The sequence below is a fragment of the Agelaius tricolor genome, unplaced genomic scaffold (assembly GCF_023055355.1).
Source record: "Agelaius tricolor isolate 1412-34295 unplaced genomic scaffold, bAgeTri1.0.p SCAF_10, whole genome shotgun sequence".
Taxonomy (NCBI): Eukaryota; Metazoa; Chordata; class Aves; order Passeriformes; family Icteridae; genus Agelaius; species Agelaius tricolor.
Window position 1 is genome coordinate 25,610,664 of NW_027269270.1, and position 16,529 is coordinate 25,627,192.

General features: G+C 40.4%; 1 protein-coding gene across 1 annotated transcript in view; it reads right to left on the minus strand.

Annotated features, from left to right (window-relative positions):
* Window positions 1-16,529, minus strand: part of ADCY5 (adenylate cyclase 5) — a 204,153-nt gene that overhangs the window by 74,127 nt on the left and 113,497 nt on the right. The window contains exons 2-3 of the mRNA XM_071435286.1: window positions 9,273-9,422; window positions 4,142-4,263 (exon numbers count right to left, since the gene is read on the minus strand). Of these exons, the coding sequence (XP_071291387.1) occupies window positions 4,142-4,263; window positions 9,273-9,422 (272 nt within the window). The remainder of the gene's footprint in view (window positions 1-4,141; window positions 4,264-9,272; window positions 9,423-16,529) is intronic.

The following is a 16,529-nucleotide window of genomic DNA, read 5'->3' on the forward strand; positions in this document are numbered from 1 at the left end:
TTCCTGATGGCTTTTGACAATAGACTTTATATTTAACACACACACATATGTGGGAAAGGTCAAATCATGCTCTGAGGTTCTGGATTTGTCAAAGCTAATTCTCATTCAATAAATCAGGACAGGAAAATGTTTCATTCTCTGTTTAAAGGTTCTCTTCATGTGCATTGAAAAAGAGGGTATTAACCTCAAACATTTGCACCTTTGTTTTGTCACCACTAAAATTTTCAGAAGAACATGATCCTGAAACAAATTTTGCTGCCAAAAATTACAGGAAATTATATTTTCATTGTGGATAAATTAGTCTCTGAACTTTACTTTCCATAACAATAATCAGGAGATTATGAACTCATTTGCAGGAAATCCAGATAAAAAGATTTGCTCAAAAAAGATTGTCTTTTACCCATTCAGATCAAAAGGACCACAGTATTTTGCATTTAAAAAATCATCTTTCCCTTATGGAGATATAGCCCACCCTCTAAGGGAAGTGTACCACAGTAAGAAATATCATAGCAGAACTGCTCCTTATGGAAGGATCATGGCTATGCTTTACAGACTTACTGCTGGTACTTAAGGAAGATCTCTTCTACACAGGTTTAAACTGACTTATTTTTTTCTTAAACAACCAAACAAAAAAAAAAGTGTGTAACCTCTTTTTCTAAAAGAAAAACCACAGAAAAACCCCACAAAAAAACCCCCAAAACCCGCCCAAAACCCCAAAACACTTCATTTTTAAACTAGCAAAGAAAGCCTACACACATTAACTTCACATAATTTTAGATTAACGTTTTCTGCTGGTAGAGTGGTTTGGGTTTGGTTTTTAATTAAAATTAGAGGTGGTCCCAAAAGCCCAGACCCAATCATCCCTGAAAATTAAAATATTTAATCTTGTCTGGAAGAGAATTTAGTAAGCCACTTCTCCCACACAAAATGTCAAACCAGGCTAAGTGCACCAGGCTGTGCTCCGGTGCCTCTCGAGTTCAAAGGACCCAAGTTAAACCCATCTGGATGGAAACCTCCAGAGCCTCATTATTTCCATGTTGGCAGTGGGTTTGGAAAGCAACCTCACTCTGAAGATCCAGTAAAAATCAAGATGTTAGGTTCCAAGCTTTAAGATGACAATCAAACTTTTAAATTAATAGTTAACAAAAATTCCCATCCATTATACTTTCATTAAAATCTGCATTTATACACAATCTTGGAGAATGGGGGAAAAAGCATCACCGAATACAGCTGATGGAGAAGGAAAACCCACAGCTCTGTGCAGACCTTCCCACTCCTGTGAGCTGCAGAGGAAATGCTCCTGCTGATAAATCATCAACAGGAAGCCAGATTCAATGGCTGGGCACAGCACCCTTGCACTGACTTCACATACTTCTCAATTGCCTTGACACAATAACCTTTAGCTCATAAAAACTTAGCTCTTATGACATTTTTGAATAGTGACGAACACAAACCAGAATTGCTTGGAGCGTTCTCCTCTCAAAAGCCTTCCCTTGAGCATTTCCCTGTGCAAAGTAAAGAGCCTGCTTGCTTTTATTCAGCCAGTTCATTAATCAGCATCCCTGAGATGCTGCCTCCCCCCTCCAGGGTGTTTCTGTGTGCATGTAAATGCTTCAAAATCATCCCCAGCCATTCCCACTAGAGGTGGTTTCAGTGCACCCAGGCAAGAGCAAAGGCTCCATGCTGAACTCCTGGTGTGAAATGAGTCATTTGTTCCAAATCATGTTTCCTTTCTTCAATATTCGCACTTAGTTATTCATTTCCCTAAAGTACATGAAGATGAGATGTTCCTGAGTTATTTTCTGTTTGCTCTCAGCACATACACTATTTTATTCCTATTTCTTATCTCACTTTTCCAGCCTTTTCCATGATTTCAGTGGGCTGTGATTTAGGACCTCACAGGCACAGACAACAAAGCCCACACTTTGAGGAAGATATCATTTAAGTTGTTTCCTCTTAAGTCTTTTGAGACCTTAGAGTCCCTTTGCACTGGAGCTGGTTGGCACCTGCAAGGGTCTGATTCCTAAACACTCATTAGCATGAGGAATAAAGTCAAAATTCCTTGTAAGCTGCAGAAGTGACACTATTACATAAATGCTTGTATTATTCAATAAATATGCAAGATATGAAAATTAAATGTTTGCCAGAGTTCTGTTAGCTACTCATCAGGAACTGACTGGTGCCCATAACCATTTATGTATTTGTGTTTCACCTTTCATGTTTCTTCACAGCCATAGCTGAAAATCACAGTTCTTCTCTCGTTCTATGCTATTAGCCATGTGCCATTTTTTGATGCATCTTTTGAGATCTCCATACCGGCCATTATCTTTGATCATTTTTTTCCAGTCACAATTGTTATATCAGATTCCCCTTCCCCCTTTAAAATTTTTCATTTGCAAACTTAGTTCATTATTATTTATCCAGTTTTTGTATATGTGGTCATATAGATTAAAATTTCAAATCAGTATCATCCTAAAGAGACAATCAGCTTTACTAAGATTTGACCACTGAACCACTTTCAAACCTGCAAAATAATGACATATGGAAATTGATGTGGAAGACTAAAATACCATAGTCTTGTGGCATGCTAATGAATTGCACTTACTTTGAATGTCAGGTTGACCTTTGAGTAATGGAAAAAAGTAATTCACAATCAGCATCTATCACAAGTAATTTACACACCTACTTGAACAAGCTCAGTGTCATTAAGGAAAAAATGAATGTGAAGACACAAAATGTAATTTACTGTAGCACAAAGTCTGCTGAGGGCACTGTGGATGGCCTCTTCCCCTCCCCTTCATCACCATGCATATATCCTTCATTTTTAATCACTGAACTGTTACTGTCTTTGATTTCTGATACTGATTTGTCTTCATTGTATTGCTAGTGGATCTTTATCTCTTTACTGAGTCACAACCAAAAAAACTGAAGGGCTGAATTCCATCCAAGCCAGCACACAGACTCTCCCTGATTTCAGTGAGTTTTATACAAGACTCTACATTCAACACTGAGCAAGCTCCCAGTTTTCTGCTTGTACATTGCCTCTCCCAGCTACCCTCAATCCTAAGGTAAAGTCTTCAAATGCATCAGAATTTCATGTGGCTTTTTTCACGTCAGCTACTGGAGGGTACAGTATGTTAGAAACTCACTTTTTTTTTTTTTGAGCATAAAGTATCAGAAAATATAATTCAACCACATACTAAAGCTGCATGAGAGAGAAAAGCTACCGAGGGAGTTCTCAGGAAAAAACTCTTGTTGTAAGGGGGGAGATGGAAAAGGGCAGCTCTCTGTCCCCAGTCCCTGTGTCTCAAAAGAAGCATTTATAGACTGACAGAGCTGTTACACAGTTTCTGGCTTAGCTGAGACATAAGTGTTGTCCAAAGAGATCAGGTACAACAGCAGAGGTGAAATGCATTAAGATTAGGTTAAACTTTGCAAGTGCAGCCTATAAAGCTATCAAGCTACCTGAAGTACTACTTTATTGCCTCTTCCCTGGGAAACTGGACAGGGGAATGCTCAGAAGCTCCTGGGGCTGGTCTACCCCAGCAGCACAGGCTGAGCTTGATTTTGCATGACTTGCCAGAGACTGGATATCAAACTCTTCTCCTCATCCAGGTAGACCAAGGAGCAACACATTGCTGGGTGCCTGAGCAGGTGTCAAGGCTGCCACTAATGGACACCCTGCTTGTAATTTCAAATTGAGAGAAACCACTCCAGAAAATCTAGACCTTAGCCAGACTCTGCAATTTACCTTGTTGGAAGTGCTCCCAACTTTTAACTTGCATTCCATCATCTCTTATCAGAGGGGTGCTTGTAATTGTCCAGAAATAACTCACCCCCAGTGTAACACCTTCTCAAAACCATCAACACTTACTCCAGCAAAGAAATAAGGGGAAAAAAAAAGGAAAACGTAAGGAAAGAGATCAGTTCAAGTCACTTCTCAAAGGAAGATACTGTTTGAGTGAGGCAATCCTCCTACCATCTTATAAACAAACTTTCAGAAGTCAGCTAGTGACACTTCAGAGCCTTTACACTGATTTTGGATTATGTGTCACTGACATCTTCATCCCTGGGCGTTCAGGGCCAAGCACTGGGAGGGTCCCTCCTCCCCCGTGGCTGGGAGACAGGCTGCTGTTCTTACCTGACATTGTCATGCTTCTGGATGTAGATCTTATGAAACATCATGTCTTCCTGTTTGGCATTAATGTCAGCTTTCATCTCCATGGCAACATGTCGAGGAAGTACAGAGAGCAGGAGACGCTCCTGTGGAGTCAGACAGATGAACCAATTAAAACACCTGCTGCCCAGTTAACAAACACACTTTGTTCCTTACTGGGGAGAAGTGACTCATCAGTTTGGTGAGAGATGAGTACAGCCAAGCAAAATGGGCTCCATAACCCCAGGAGCTGACCCCCTAACCAGTCATATGCAATTGTCTTCCCAACCCCACAATAAGAATTCAATGGTTTTAGAAGAAATGTATTATTTTGCATTACAGGTACACTGGGCTTACAATTCATGGTTGCCAATTCTCATGCCAACCATGCAAGTCAAAGAGTGTCCGTGCACCGTTCTTGGAAGGACTCTGATAAATGAGATTGTCTGACCTCCCACACAGTCTCTGCACACCACCACCAAGTCTTCTTTCACCTTACACCAGAGAAATGATACCCCAACACCCTTGGGCACTATTTAAAATTCCTTCCTTGCTTATCTAATTATCTAAGCACATTCCCCCAGCAGGCACAAACCTGCTCTTGGCAGCTAAAATGTCGTAGAAACGCCCCGATAACACCAGCATGAGAAGTGCTACTGCTACACTTTAAACTGCTGGTAGTGCCCAATTGCATTAAGATCTGTAAACCCACCCACTCACCTACAAGAGCATTTTCAATAACCACATACCATCAACAGTTTGTGGCTCTCCTTGCCCCTCAGTTGGCACTTTCATTTACTGATCGTAGATTTTGTGTGACTTTTGTAACATTATTTTGCAAACTGTTCCTACAGCGTATGCAAAAATTGACAAAATGATGACTTTATGGTGATTTTCCTAAAAACTCACATAAAAGCAAGTGCTTGTTATTATTCTAAATTTGATGCCAATTTCACACAGAAATTATAGAATTTAAATCTGTGGGTAATTTGTGCCCCAGGGATGCGTTTGTGTATATCAGGAATCACACCTGAGAATTCTGCCCAGAGCTGCATTCTATTCCCAGTCACACCCCGTGAAGTTCAAAAGGTTTTGCTATGGCTCATGAAGGTGGGGAGCATCTCCTTTGGGATCAGCTCTGCTGTGGTCTGGTCCAACCTGCAGGCAGTGCTCTGGAATAGCTCTGGAAAAAGTGGGATTTTTTTTCTTGTGTCACTCTTTTCTTTATTTTTCCTTCCCTGCAGTGAACAGGAGGAAGAAAAGGGCCTTCCTTTTTGATGACACAGAAGGAAGGACCCAACCTTATCTAATAGCTCATTAATTCTCAACAACACAGGGAGCAGCAGGGTTCAAACTCAGGCCTGACTCAGAGGGGTCCAGCAATCCTGTCCCAAGTACTCACGTCACCAAACCCCTTGCTGCAGTTATAGGCACATTTCTGGCTTCTAATTCCTAGCTTTAACTGAAAATTCACCATTTATTTCTTCCTCTAAGGAGAGAGAGGAACCCTGGGGGAACCAGAGGAAGATGAATTTACTGAAAATGTGCTCAGCATGCACTGAGACATTTTATGGTCTGTAGCACTGCCCAGTATTTTTTTTAACCATAAAGAGAGCCTGCTTTCAGTCTTTGAAGAGATGGTAATAACACAGAAGATGTGTTGGAGGGATTTCTATCTCTGCTTAAAACTGCAGCAGTCATGAAAAGACACTTGTTTTTTAAAGTACTGTCACCGTCACTAGCATACTGCAGGTGCTACCAGTTACATATCCTTATTTTTTTTTTTAAAAAGCAGCTCATGAATCATGCACGTGTCCTTAGGCTTCTGTCAGCTATTGGTGCACTCCTTGAGTGGAAAAGCACAACACATTTGTATGCTTTCTAGAGGAAATGCTGTATACACTGTTGTCATTTGCATATTCTAATAGGCATCCTCAAATGTGTGAAAGCTGCTATTTTATGTGTGATTTTACACATCCTCTAAATAACTTGGAGCTTTACGGGAGGTTTGGGGGCACCCACAGGTTTGGAACACTCCCTGTGGGCACATGGGCACGGAGCATTACTCGCTTCCAAAACAGAGACAGGAGCCTGAGTGTCTGTTTGGGGCTTCCAGGAGATTGTCACCTACATTTCCGAGTAGCTTTTACTTGAGAGCCCCCACCCCTACTCTTCCTGACACCACAGGCACTCACCAGATTAAATCACCAATATTTTCAAGGCACTTAAGATCTCCAGGAGCTGCACTACCGCTGCTCTGAACTAATAATCAGGGGATGAGATAGGCTCATCAGGTGAAACAAATGCATGTGGCACAACATCCCTTCGTGCAGCTACTAATTAGGAAGTTGAACTGTGTTACAGAGCTGAGCATTATCTTTATTCTGTTTGCTTGGAGTCATCACAATCACTGAAAATAACCTCTGAAGGAGAGGAGAAGGCTATAACAGAAGGCTACAACAAGTGCATTTGTAAGGCATAAGCACATGAAAAGGCCTTCGAAACAACAAAATCCCTATGTTTTATTTCAAATGGAGCAGAGAAATGAGGGTCTCCACTACAGAACAATTTTCATTTTGATACAATAACTAGAAAGTGCTGCAGCCCTCGCTGTAAAATCCTGTATTAGGCACCAGTGAGGTGACCAGGACTGGTGTTTTACAAGTATAACAAGGCAGCATTCTGACCTGATAAAAATGCAAGAGCAAATCCATATATAATTCTCCCTTCAAAATAACATGCATGTATAGTTCCACTGAATTATACATTAAACAACTGCATCCCAAGGAGAACTAGTCTCTAAAACAGGCACATAGATGAAGGAGTTCAACACAGATCTACCCTGTTTCCATATGTACACATGGATATATTTGTGCATGGGCACACACATCCCCACAATGACTCTGCAAAGAAATTTTAACTATTTATGAAGTCCTCTCCCAAGATGACCTCAAATCACTGTGAATATTTAGTATCTTAAGATTATCCATTTCTCCTCAGATTTAGTAACAGTTACTTTTTACCAAAAGTGACGCTGAGATGAAAAAGAGAGAACAACTTTGCAGAGACAGAAGACATGCAATGCTAGAATTAAGACACTGCAGTCCCAACAACCCATCTCTTACCCAAATGCTATTTGCTCCCTACACAATATGGAGAACACATGATTTTTCGTCCAAGAATATTTTGTTGTGGGCAAACAACACCAATTCCTGTTATGGCTCTGCCCGAGCTTATCTCAAGTAATTAAATCACAAGTCATCTTTTTCTGCATTGGATATTCTGGAATTTCTATTTACTTTTAGGCTAATTATGGGTGCTGGTAGATGCTTAGTAAAGGAAAATACAAGGTCATTTGCCTGAGAAAATCTGCCTGCCTTTATGAGAGAACAGCACACAGGAGCACCATCGATCTCCAGAAAAAGACAAGCAACTATAAATAACAGTGTTGGGCTGTGCAGTTGTGTTTTCCTCCACCCCTGTTTGGACATGTGGGCTGAGCTGTCCTTATTTGTGTCTGCTGTCACCTCGTGCTTATCTCAACGCATTATGCATGGAGTCATCTGAACTGAACCTGGAGATCAATGTCAGCCCAGGCTGTGACAGCAAATAATCTCATTAGGAGTCTCCAGCTGCTAGGACCCGCAGTCACTGCTGCAGGCACTGAAGAGCACTTGGCTTGGCAGGGACTGGCTTTGACCCATGTTTTTCTGATGTCCTGGCTTTCTTATGTATGCTATGCTTCCTGGAGAGGGGGAGAAGAAAAAAGCATCAAGAGAGGGCATTTGTCAGGGCTGCTCCAAGGAGCTGCTTCTGAGACAGAAGTGCCCAAATCCAGCAGAGCACAGGCATCTGAGCCACGCTGCTGAGGCAGCCTCTCAGCAGGGAGCACAGGGCTGAAATCAATGAGTAAAATGGCACATTCTCTTGGCTCAATCCTTTCCTCCGCTTCAAGGTGTGGAAGGAGGAATGGCTGCTCATTTCATCTTTCTGATACAATATTTATTGCAAAGGAAAAAGGAGTCTTGAGTGTGACTCTTGTTTTCATACAGAAAGCACCAAATAAGCACGTGTACACGTTATGTCACAGTAAGGGTTGAACAGCAGCTGTGTCAGCCAGAGGTACCTCATGAAACACTGCCAAAACACAAATCCATAGATGCAGATGGGCTGAGACGTGAAGCAAAATGAAACTGAGTTGCCACAGAGATGCAGACTCCCCAGCTGATTAAGTCCCCTGACCTCTCCCCAAACCCACAACCAAGCTCTGAGATATCTCCCAAGGGATAAATGGAAGTCCCATTTCATGATTCATTTCAAATTGGACTGAACAGACCACTATGAGATGTAGTGCAGGGCAGAGCTGTGTGTTAGTTAGCAAGGGAATAGTTAAGCTGCCCCAAAAGACCTTCTGTGTCTAATTCTGAGACACAAGAGATTCATCGCAAGAGAACCCACAAATGAATTAGGGGAGCAGATACATTCAGCACCCTGACAACTAAGCTTTATGTTGGCAGCAAGAGGGCTTTTTATAGCAAAAAACCAATGAAGCTGATGATGAATCTTAATTTTTGAACAAATACAATTAATTTGAAGACAATAGGATACAGAGAGGTGTGTAAGCAGGTAGGAACCTTTGGGAAAGAAGGGAAGAGGGAGGACCTTCTTTGGAGGCATCAAGGAACATTACATTGTGTGGACCAATTCTTGCCTGCCTTACAATTCTCTTTTGGCAGTGGCTTGGCTGACAATCACGTCAGGCCTTGACCTTACAAAGAGGGTCAGTCCAAAGCCTGTGTGTTGCATCTGCATTTAACACTTGGCAGCAATGATGGGTGCAAAAAAACTGTGCAGACTCTTTGTGTACTTTTGTGTAATTTTAATCCACAGAGCACATGCCACTGGAAGTATTGCTTGTCTCTGGAAAAGTATTGGACAAGAACTACACCCCTGAGCTTTCTTTCAAACCTTTAAAAGTCCTGTCCTCTAACAACAACCTATTCTTGCCTGGATTACTCATGAAGCAAGAAGCCTGCAAATGCCATCCTACAGGAACAATTTGCATGCTAATTCTGTTTCAGCGTTTTCATGCTTTATTTCCAACTGTTGCTCTTACCTGCTGCTGGTTTTCCCTTTGAGAATGCAGCCTGGCTTGTATGCATTCCCTGGTCTCCTGGAAAGCCTGTCTTTGGGACACCTCTGCTGGGTAGTGGGTACACACGCCTACAATGTTTGTACAGGAGAAGATGAGAACATTGGAGACCAGCTGCAAAAAAAAAAAAAACAACAAAAAAAAAGAAAATAAAAAGAGAGAAAAATGGTTACACTTTGGAAAACTGCCATTGGTAACAAAACACCAGCCAGAATCCAGCCCCTTCCATGACTCCTTAAACCAACACATATTTAAACCTCAGGCTCTTAATTTTAATGAATTTTATCTCTCTAGTCATTAAAATACAAAACTTCCACATACGACCTCAAATATAGGTTCTTTTCACTGTGTACTACTTCACAAATAAAAGATACAATTCGACTGGTAATTCTGCAATCTTGCCTTTGGTTATCTATTATCTGGGAACTACTGAGACACAAATCAATCTAAAAGTGCATCATTGCTCCATCACTGGAGGTCACCTATAACTCATGCAGAGAGATCTGGCAGAGGAACACTAATATTTTCATGTTTGTGCACCTACATATTTGGCTCAAAAACATTTCAAAGGTACATCAACCATTGTTTTGAAATAGTGCTTAAAATACCAAATGTAAAGTGTTGGTATTCACAAGAAGTTTTTATAATCTAGTTCCAACTCAAAATTTTATGTTTCTAGATAAAAGCATACATTTTTTACATTTCTATGGATGAGTACAGAAATGAGTTGCTAAGTCTGAAGCATATTTCAGCTGGACAAGCATGAAGGAAAGCTATGTCACTCTTCCACTCCCATGCGTGTTATGTTTTGTAAGGAAGCAGTCACATAACTTTTGCTGAAAATTTGTGTTGCAACCTTTTATTTCCCAACTATTTTTTAATAAAAAGGAAAAAAAATATTCATGCCCATTGCTGGGATTTCTTTTAGGCAAAATGCTCAAAGCCTGTTCGGGTGCTCAGAACTCCCCAGACCAACTTGGACACTGTGGAGGAGAGAGGAGCTGTGCCCATCTCAAACATGGACCCACATCCCAAGAGTAACAACCTCTCCATAAAAATCTGACTGGTATTACTCCAACTGTTTGATTACATTCCTATGCTAAGAACAGCAACAATTCTTTTATTGACAACTCCAACTCGAAACAGGATTTAGGCAGAAAAGCTCATCTTTCAGCTCAAAATAAGCAACACCATCAACTACCAGAGGAGGGACTCCTCTCTGTGGGTGGCTGCCAGTAGATGGCAACACTCCAACTTCCAAGCTCCTGCATCCAAGCACTGCATTTTGGGCCATGCCCCCACAGTGAGTCCCCACATTTGTGTGCCACTCTACAGTACAAGGACCTGCAGGTCATGGACACCCCCAAGTGACTGTCACCAGTCCAGATCTATTTGCAGACCACAGGTTTTCTAGGATGAAGTTATTCTCAACCCCTACAGATGGGTCCTTCCATGCAGAGCCCACAGATGGCACAGAGGTGTGATGAAGATGCAGGTCACACATGTGGACATGAAATAAATCCCAATACTAAACCCACACATCCCCTTCACAATTGTATTCTCACTCAGCTCTTTCTAAGCCTGGCTGGATCCTGCCAAATCCAAGGTTCTCCACCTCTCTCCCCCAAGCTGATCAGACACCAGTCAACTCCCACCCAAATCCTGCCCAATTAACCTGAGCCAGTGCTGCATCCAGTGGGCATTTGATGCTATTTTTTGGTGATAATGATGATTTCTAAAGATGATAAATCCCTCCTAGCATAAAAAAACCCCTTCAGCCAGTGCTTATTCTATTGAAAAAAAAAACCCTAACATAAAAAGGGTGTCAAAATAGGAGTTGCCTAGGATTTACTCTGGTTCCCACTCCATGGGTGCACTGATTGAGACTCTCAACCAATGAACAGAACTTCTACAAGTTCAATCTGGTTAATGTGGGCTCAAAGGGGTTAAAACTAAACAGCATCTTTTGTATGTCCAGATTACAGCAAGACTCCCAAATCCTCACTATTGGAGCTGTGTAGTGATTAGAAAATTTGCCAGGGAATAGAAAATGATATAAGCACGTATTATATATTTTGAATGGATAAAACTGAGAACAACGAACGTTTTACAGAAATAAGCAGTTTTCAGCTTTAATCCCAAGACTCTGAGATTTCATTTCACTTCAAGTCACTAAATCCCAAAAAACATCCCCAAAGCAGTGACTCAAGTCTTGCACCAAGAACAGGAGACAAAGGGTAGTTTAGATGCCAGGCAACATATCAAGAATTGACCCAGCAGAAAGAGGAACACCTCAGTCTTGAAAACAAGCTCTTTTTAGGTCTTTCTGGACACATTGGTGTTGTACCTACAAAAAGTCCCCCCAGTGGGGTCCATGCACAGCTGCTGTGATGATGCCTTAAACAGCCAGGCTGTGCTGTTCAGGGTGTGTGGCTCATATTGGACACTGAGACAGGGAGTACAAAAAACACCATCAGAACTGACATTATTGATAACATTTTTGGAACACCAAGCAATTTAACTTTTCAGCACTCACATCACTTTACATAAACCCAAGGGACTTCACAGACTGATTTACAACACAGACTCAGATGACCATGCTTCATCAAGTTGGAACAAAAACTATATTGCAATGTAATTTTTAAGTAGTGGGGGGAGAGGTATCCGTATTTATTGTTTAGCAGGAGCTCATTTAAATCACAGTATGGCATCTTTGCAACACCCTGAAACACAAGGAATGAAATTACGCTGTATTATCTCTGTTACTGTGTAACTTTTCTGTGAAAATATTAAAGATCTGCAGAGATTTAAAACTAAAGCTCCTTTTATTTGCAGCCACACTTGTTAGTTAGAAAGAATTTTGTTCAATATCTGTTCACAATAGTTTTCTACACAGCCATTTTAAAACACAATAAAGGAAAAAAAAATCCTAGGAGCAACTGTTTTTTTTTCACAGTCCTCTGTCTTAACAAAATAAATTTATATCCTGTTTGCCAAATGGTACTACTTGCTTATCAGCTTCCTTGCCATTTTGCTATGGTAACCAGCTTCAGTCCCAGGAGGAAAGAGATGATGTAGATACTAAAAATCTGATTCCCTAAGCTCCATGGCCTGAAAAGTAAAAACATATTATGGCAGCTATTTCAGACAATCTGTGCTTGAAGAGCTGTTCAAGGCAATAGAAAGATAAAATTGTCTGTTTTGTAGTTGACTTCCTTCCCCTGCCTAACTAGAGATTTAAAGTCAGAAGATTCCTACCTTTCTGCTTTTGAAATACAATAGTTTATAAAGACCATTTAATTACATGTAACTCCTAGGTAAGCTAATAAACCTGCCTGCAGTATTGGCACATGTGATATTTCATAAACTAACATGTTTACTCCTCCATGACCTGGGTGAGGCAGAGAAATGCTGCTCTCTTGGTGCTACCAAGGCAGGGCTCTTCAAAGGTGATTCAGCACCTAAGGAAGAGCTGTGTACTATGAGGGGTTTTCAAAAAAAACTGTGGCTCCTTAGTGCCACTGAAATAAAAGATCCCTCAATCTCAGACAACAAAAGAGTTTCCAGCGGCTTTGATTTCATTGCACTAACAGAGCACTGCAATGCCTTTGTTGAATCTCCCGCAGGAAACTGTTTTCAATAATTTTTTCCCCTGGTGACTGAAAGGGAAAAAAGAAAAGAGATGGAAACAGTTTAGTTCCACATGTTCTAGGAGTTATGAAAACCTGGTATTACAAAATCAAAATGAAGAGCTAAATTTGGCCTGACACCAGTGTTACAAAATTGGTGTTTTGGGCACCTCAGGCAAAGCTGAGGAAGAAGCAGGATGTCTCAGTGGCCAGGAGAGAGCCTCCAGACCACCACAGCAGAAAAAGTATCAGCTTGCAGCAATATTGCCACATTTCCCCCTGCTGTGTTTCTATTCGATAATTCTTCAAACACCAGATGCTATTCAATATGTAATTAAGAGACAACAACATGCTTAAGAGAAATAGCATCAAGATAAATTTAGTTAGTTCCCTACCTCTGCCAGAGCAAACACGGCTGGCTACTGCCATGAGAAGGTGGGCCATATTCCTTGCAATATCATTGCTTATTACAAAAGTCACAGCTTATGTTTTTTTTGCCAAGTTACTCTGCTTTGGTCCACTTCTGTTGCAGAGGCTCAGGGTTACTTCTATTCAAAGATCACAGCGTTAGGCTATTCCCTTTAGTTTCCAACACCACTGACCAGTATTCTGTTTTTCTATTTATTTCTCATTTAAATCAAAATATTGTTTCAATATTTTCATAAGGTCCTGTTTTGAAAACAATTACTTTTGAAGCTTTTACTGTGAAGCAATAAAACTGTCACAAGGAGAAATAAAGCACATATATGGAGATTTAGAAGTCATAGGAAACAACCTGCAACAAACACCAAACTATGTACCCCCTCTTTCCAGTGTGACACTGCTCTGTCTCAGCTTTCCAACTCTCATAATACTCAGCCAGTAGCAAATTTTTTGTAAAGTGATCATCTGTGCAACTGCCAGATTAAAAACAGCTAACATTTGACTTTCTAAGCTACATTTCAAAGTGGTTGTACATTGAATTGGCAAAGTGGTCCATTTATTAATTGCAGGGGCAGACACTGAGATTATCTTTACTTTTTAGATTTACTTTTTTAACCTTTAAAAATTATTATGAAATCTCGAATACTTACTGTAAACAATGTAAGAACAAAAATATGACGATTACAAAAGCTCTAACTATATAAGACAATTCTGCTGCACAATATGTGCAATCATGAATTGGAAGTATGGATGAATTCTAAAGACAAAAAGCACCAACATTATAAGAAAATGTTATTGTTATAAGATATAGCTGGTGCTGGTTTTTAAACACTTTCCCTGAACTGCAATTAACCCTCTATTGCCTCTTTATACACTACTGTCTAATAAAAAAATTGGAGCAGCTACAGAGCCAAAGGCATAATGAAAATTAAAATGAAAGACAACATCAGCTGGCTCCAAGATCAAATTACTCATGTATTTGTGTTGTATATACAACAACATCTTTCATTTCCCAGAGCTACAGCCAGCAGAGTACTAAGATAGTGAAAATTTGTAGATTATGCTAGAAAGATAATTAAACAGTTAAAGTCACATGGTCTTCTCCAGTGTTTGGCTAGTAAAGAACAGTGTAAGTACTAGTGAAGAAATCAGGAGGTTTCAATTTCAAATGTGGCAAGTATTTCTACTGAGTATTGAGGGAAAACTGCAACATCCAAAGATTACATCAATACACCAGAGCCTCAGAACAAATTTTCTGAAGGTGCTGTGTGCTGCCTTCCCCTCTGTTCTGCTGCTGCTGCACAGCAGCCACTGCTTGGATCTTGAGCAGAACAGAAAAGCAGTGACAGCCATCACCTTCCAAAGGCTTCTGTGACACAAGAGCAGTGCTGCTGAAGCCAGTGTCACAGGTTTAAATGCCTCCTAAGTCATACCTGAACTATTGCAAAGCAGCAGAATTTTTTAGAGAGTATTAGAGAGCGATGCTCTACATGTGCACTAAATCTCTTCAGCTGATGGTGAGAACAAAAAATGTCTCTGCAGAAACACTTCTGAAACTTTTCTGATGTTCCTTCTCTTTGGTGAACCTACAAGGAACAAAAGCTGCCCACTTCACTCCTTCAACTAGATTCTATATTTGGCATAAAGTTACTTGCTGAGAGTGACCTGTGGTATTTTGGCTGAAAACACAAAAAGAGCCCTTATGCCACTTGTGAATATCTCTGTTCAAGGACTGCAGTCAATAAAACATTCGTCTGATGCCATCCATTCTGTGCATTTCAGTGACCAGCTCACCTTTTCAGCCCCAATGTATACTGATCCTTCAAATGTGCTGCTGTTCTCCCAAAGGAAAGCCATATAAGTATTTTGCTCCACATAAGTTCATTCTTTCTTTAAAATTAAAATACTTATTATCTAATTTACCTTTTAAATACATAGCTGCATGTGGAGACATAATACACTATAACCCTAATCCAGAGGAAAAAAAGAAAGATATTTATATTTTTCAATTCTCGTAATTGTTTCAGACGATACCAAAATCTTTGATGCTGCATTCTTAATTGTAATGCTTCCCACCTTATTCTATATAATTTTAATTCATTTAATGATTGTTGTAACTGCAAACCTTCTATGCATTCTTGCCCAACAATATTTGTACTGCCATGCAGAATACAGTATTTATGATTTGGGGGTTTTTTATCAAGAAAACCTTTAAATCCTGCTTTTATTAAAGAACAAAATATTACCAATACAGATTTTTTAAATAAAGCTTCTAAAAAGGAAAAAATTCTTACATGAAATGGATAAATTCTACTTCCCTAACAGTGTTTTATTAATTTTTCTGCTGGAATTTCATTTTCTTTCATTACTGACTGATAAGATTAAGAAGTGGCAAATATATTGTCCTAACCAATTCTTGGTGTAACATCAGCTAAAAGAAATATTTGTGTGTCTAAGTTTTCCTGGAACTCTATCACGACCCCAGAAAAGCATCCTTTGCATAGTGGCACAGCCTGGGGGGAGGGAATGCTGCCCTTCTCTAGCAATAAAACTGTAGGGAAGGAGATTCCTGGGTCTGCCTTCCATCTTCCACAGATCTCTGTGGCAAACTAGTTTTTCTTTACCTCCACACTTAATTTAAAAGGTACAAATCAGCACTGGTTTTCAAGCAAGGATCCTCCCTTGATGGTGATCGAGATGAAGCCTGGAACAGGCTCTCTGAAACAACTTTGAGGGAGGCCTCCTCCACTAAAACAGGGACATTTCCCCTTTCCTTTCTCCTGCTGACAATTCAGCCCCTGCTTTTTTGATTTAAATTACCACCTAAGTCTTTGCAACCAGGCTGTCTCCTTGAAATCCAGGGGCTTCTTATCTTAAGAGATGGAACACCAGCCAGATGCTCCTGCTGAGCACAAGCTGCAAGTTTGGCCTGTTTCAAATCTGCTGGGGCAGCCTCCAGAAGGAACAATGTGATAAAATGGAGGACCTGGATTGAAACACATCTCATGAGCAGTACTGTGCAGTGTTTTCAACATTTTAACCCTCCAGCTCACTTAATCTGACCCTAGTAAAAAAGCATTTGTACCAGGAGTGAATTCATCTCCCTGGAAGTGTGCTTATTTCTGATCCACAGATGTGACAAAGACTTCAGCAACCAAATACAATCCTA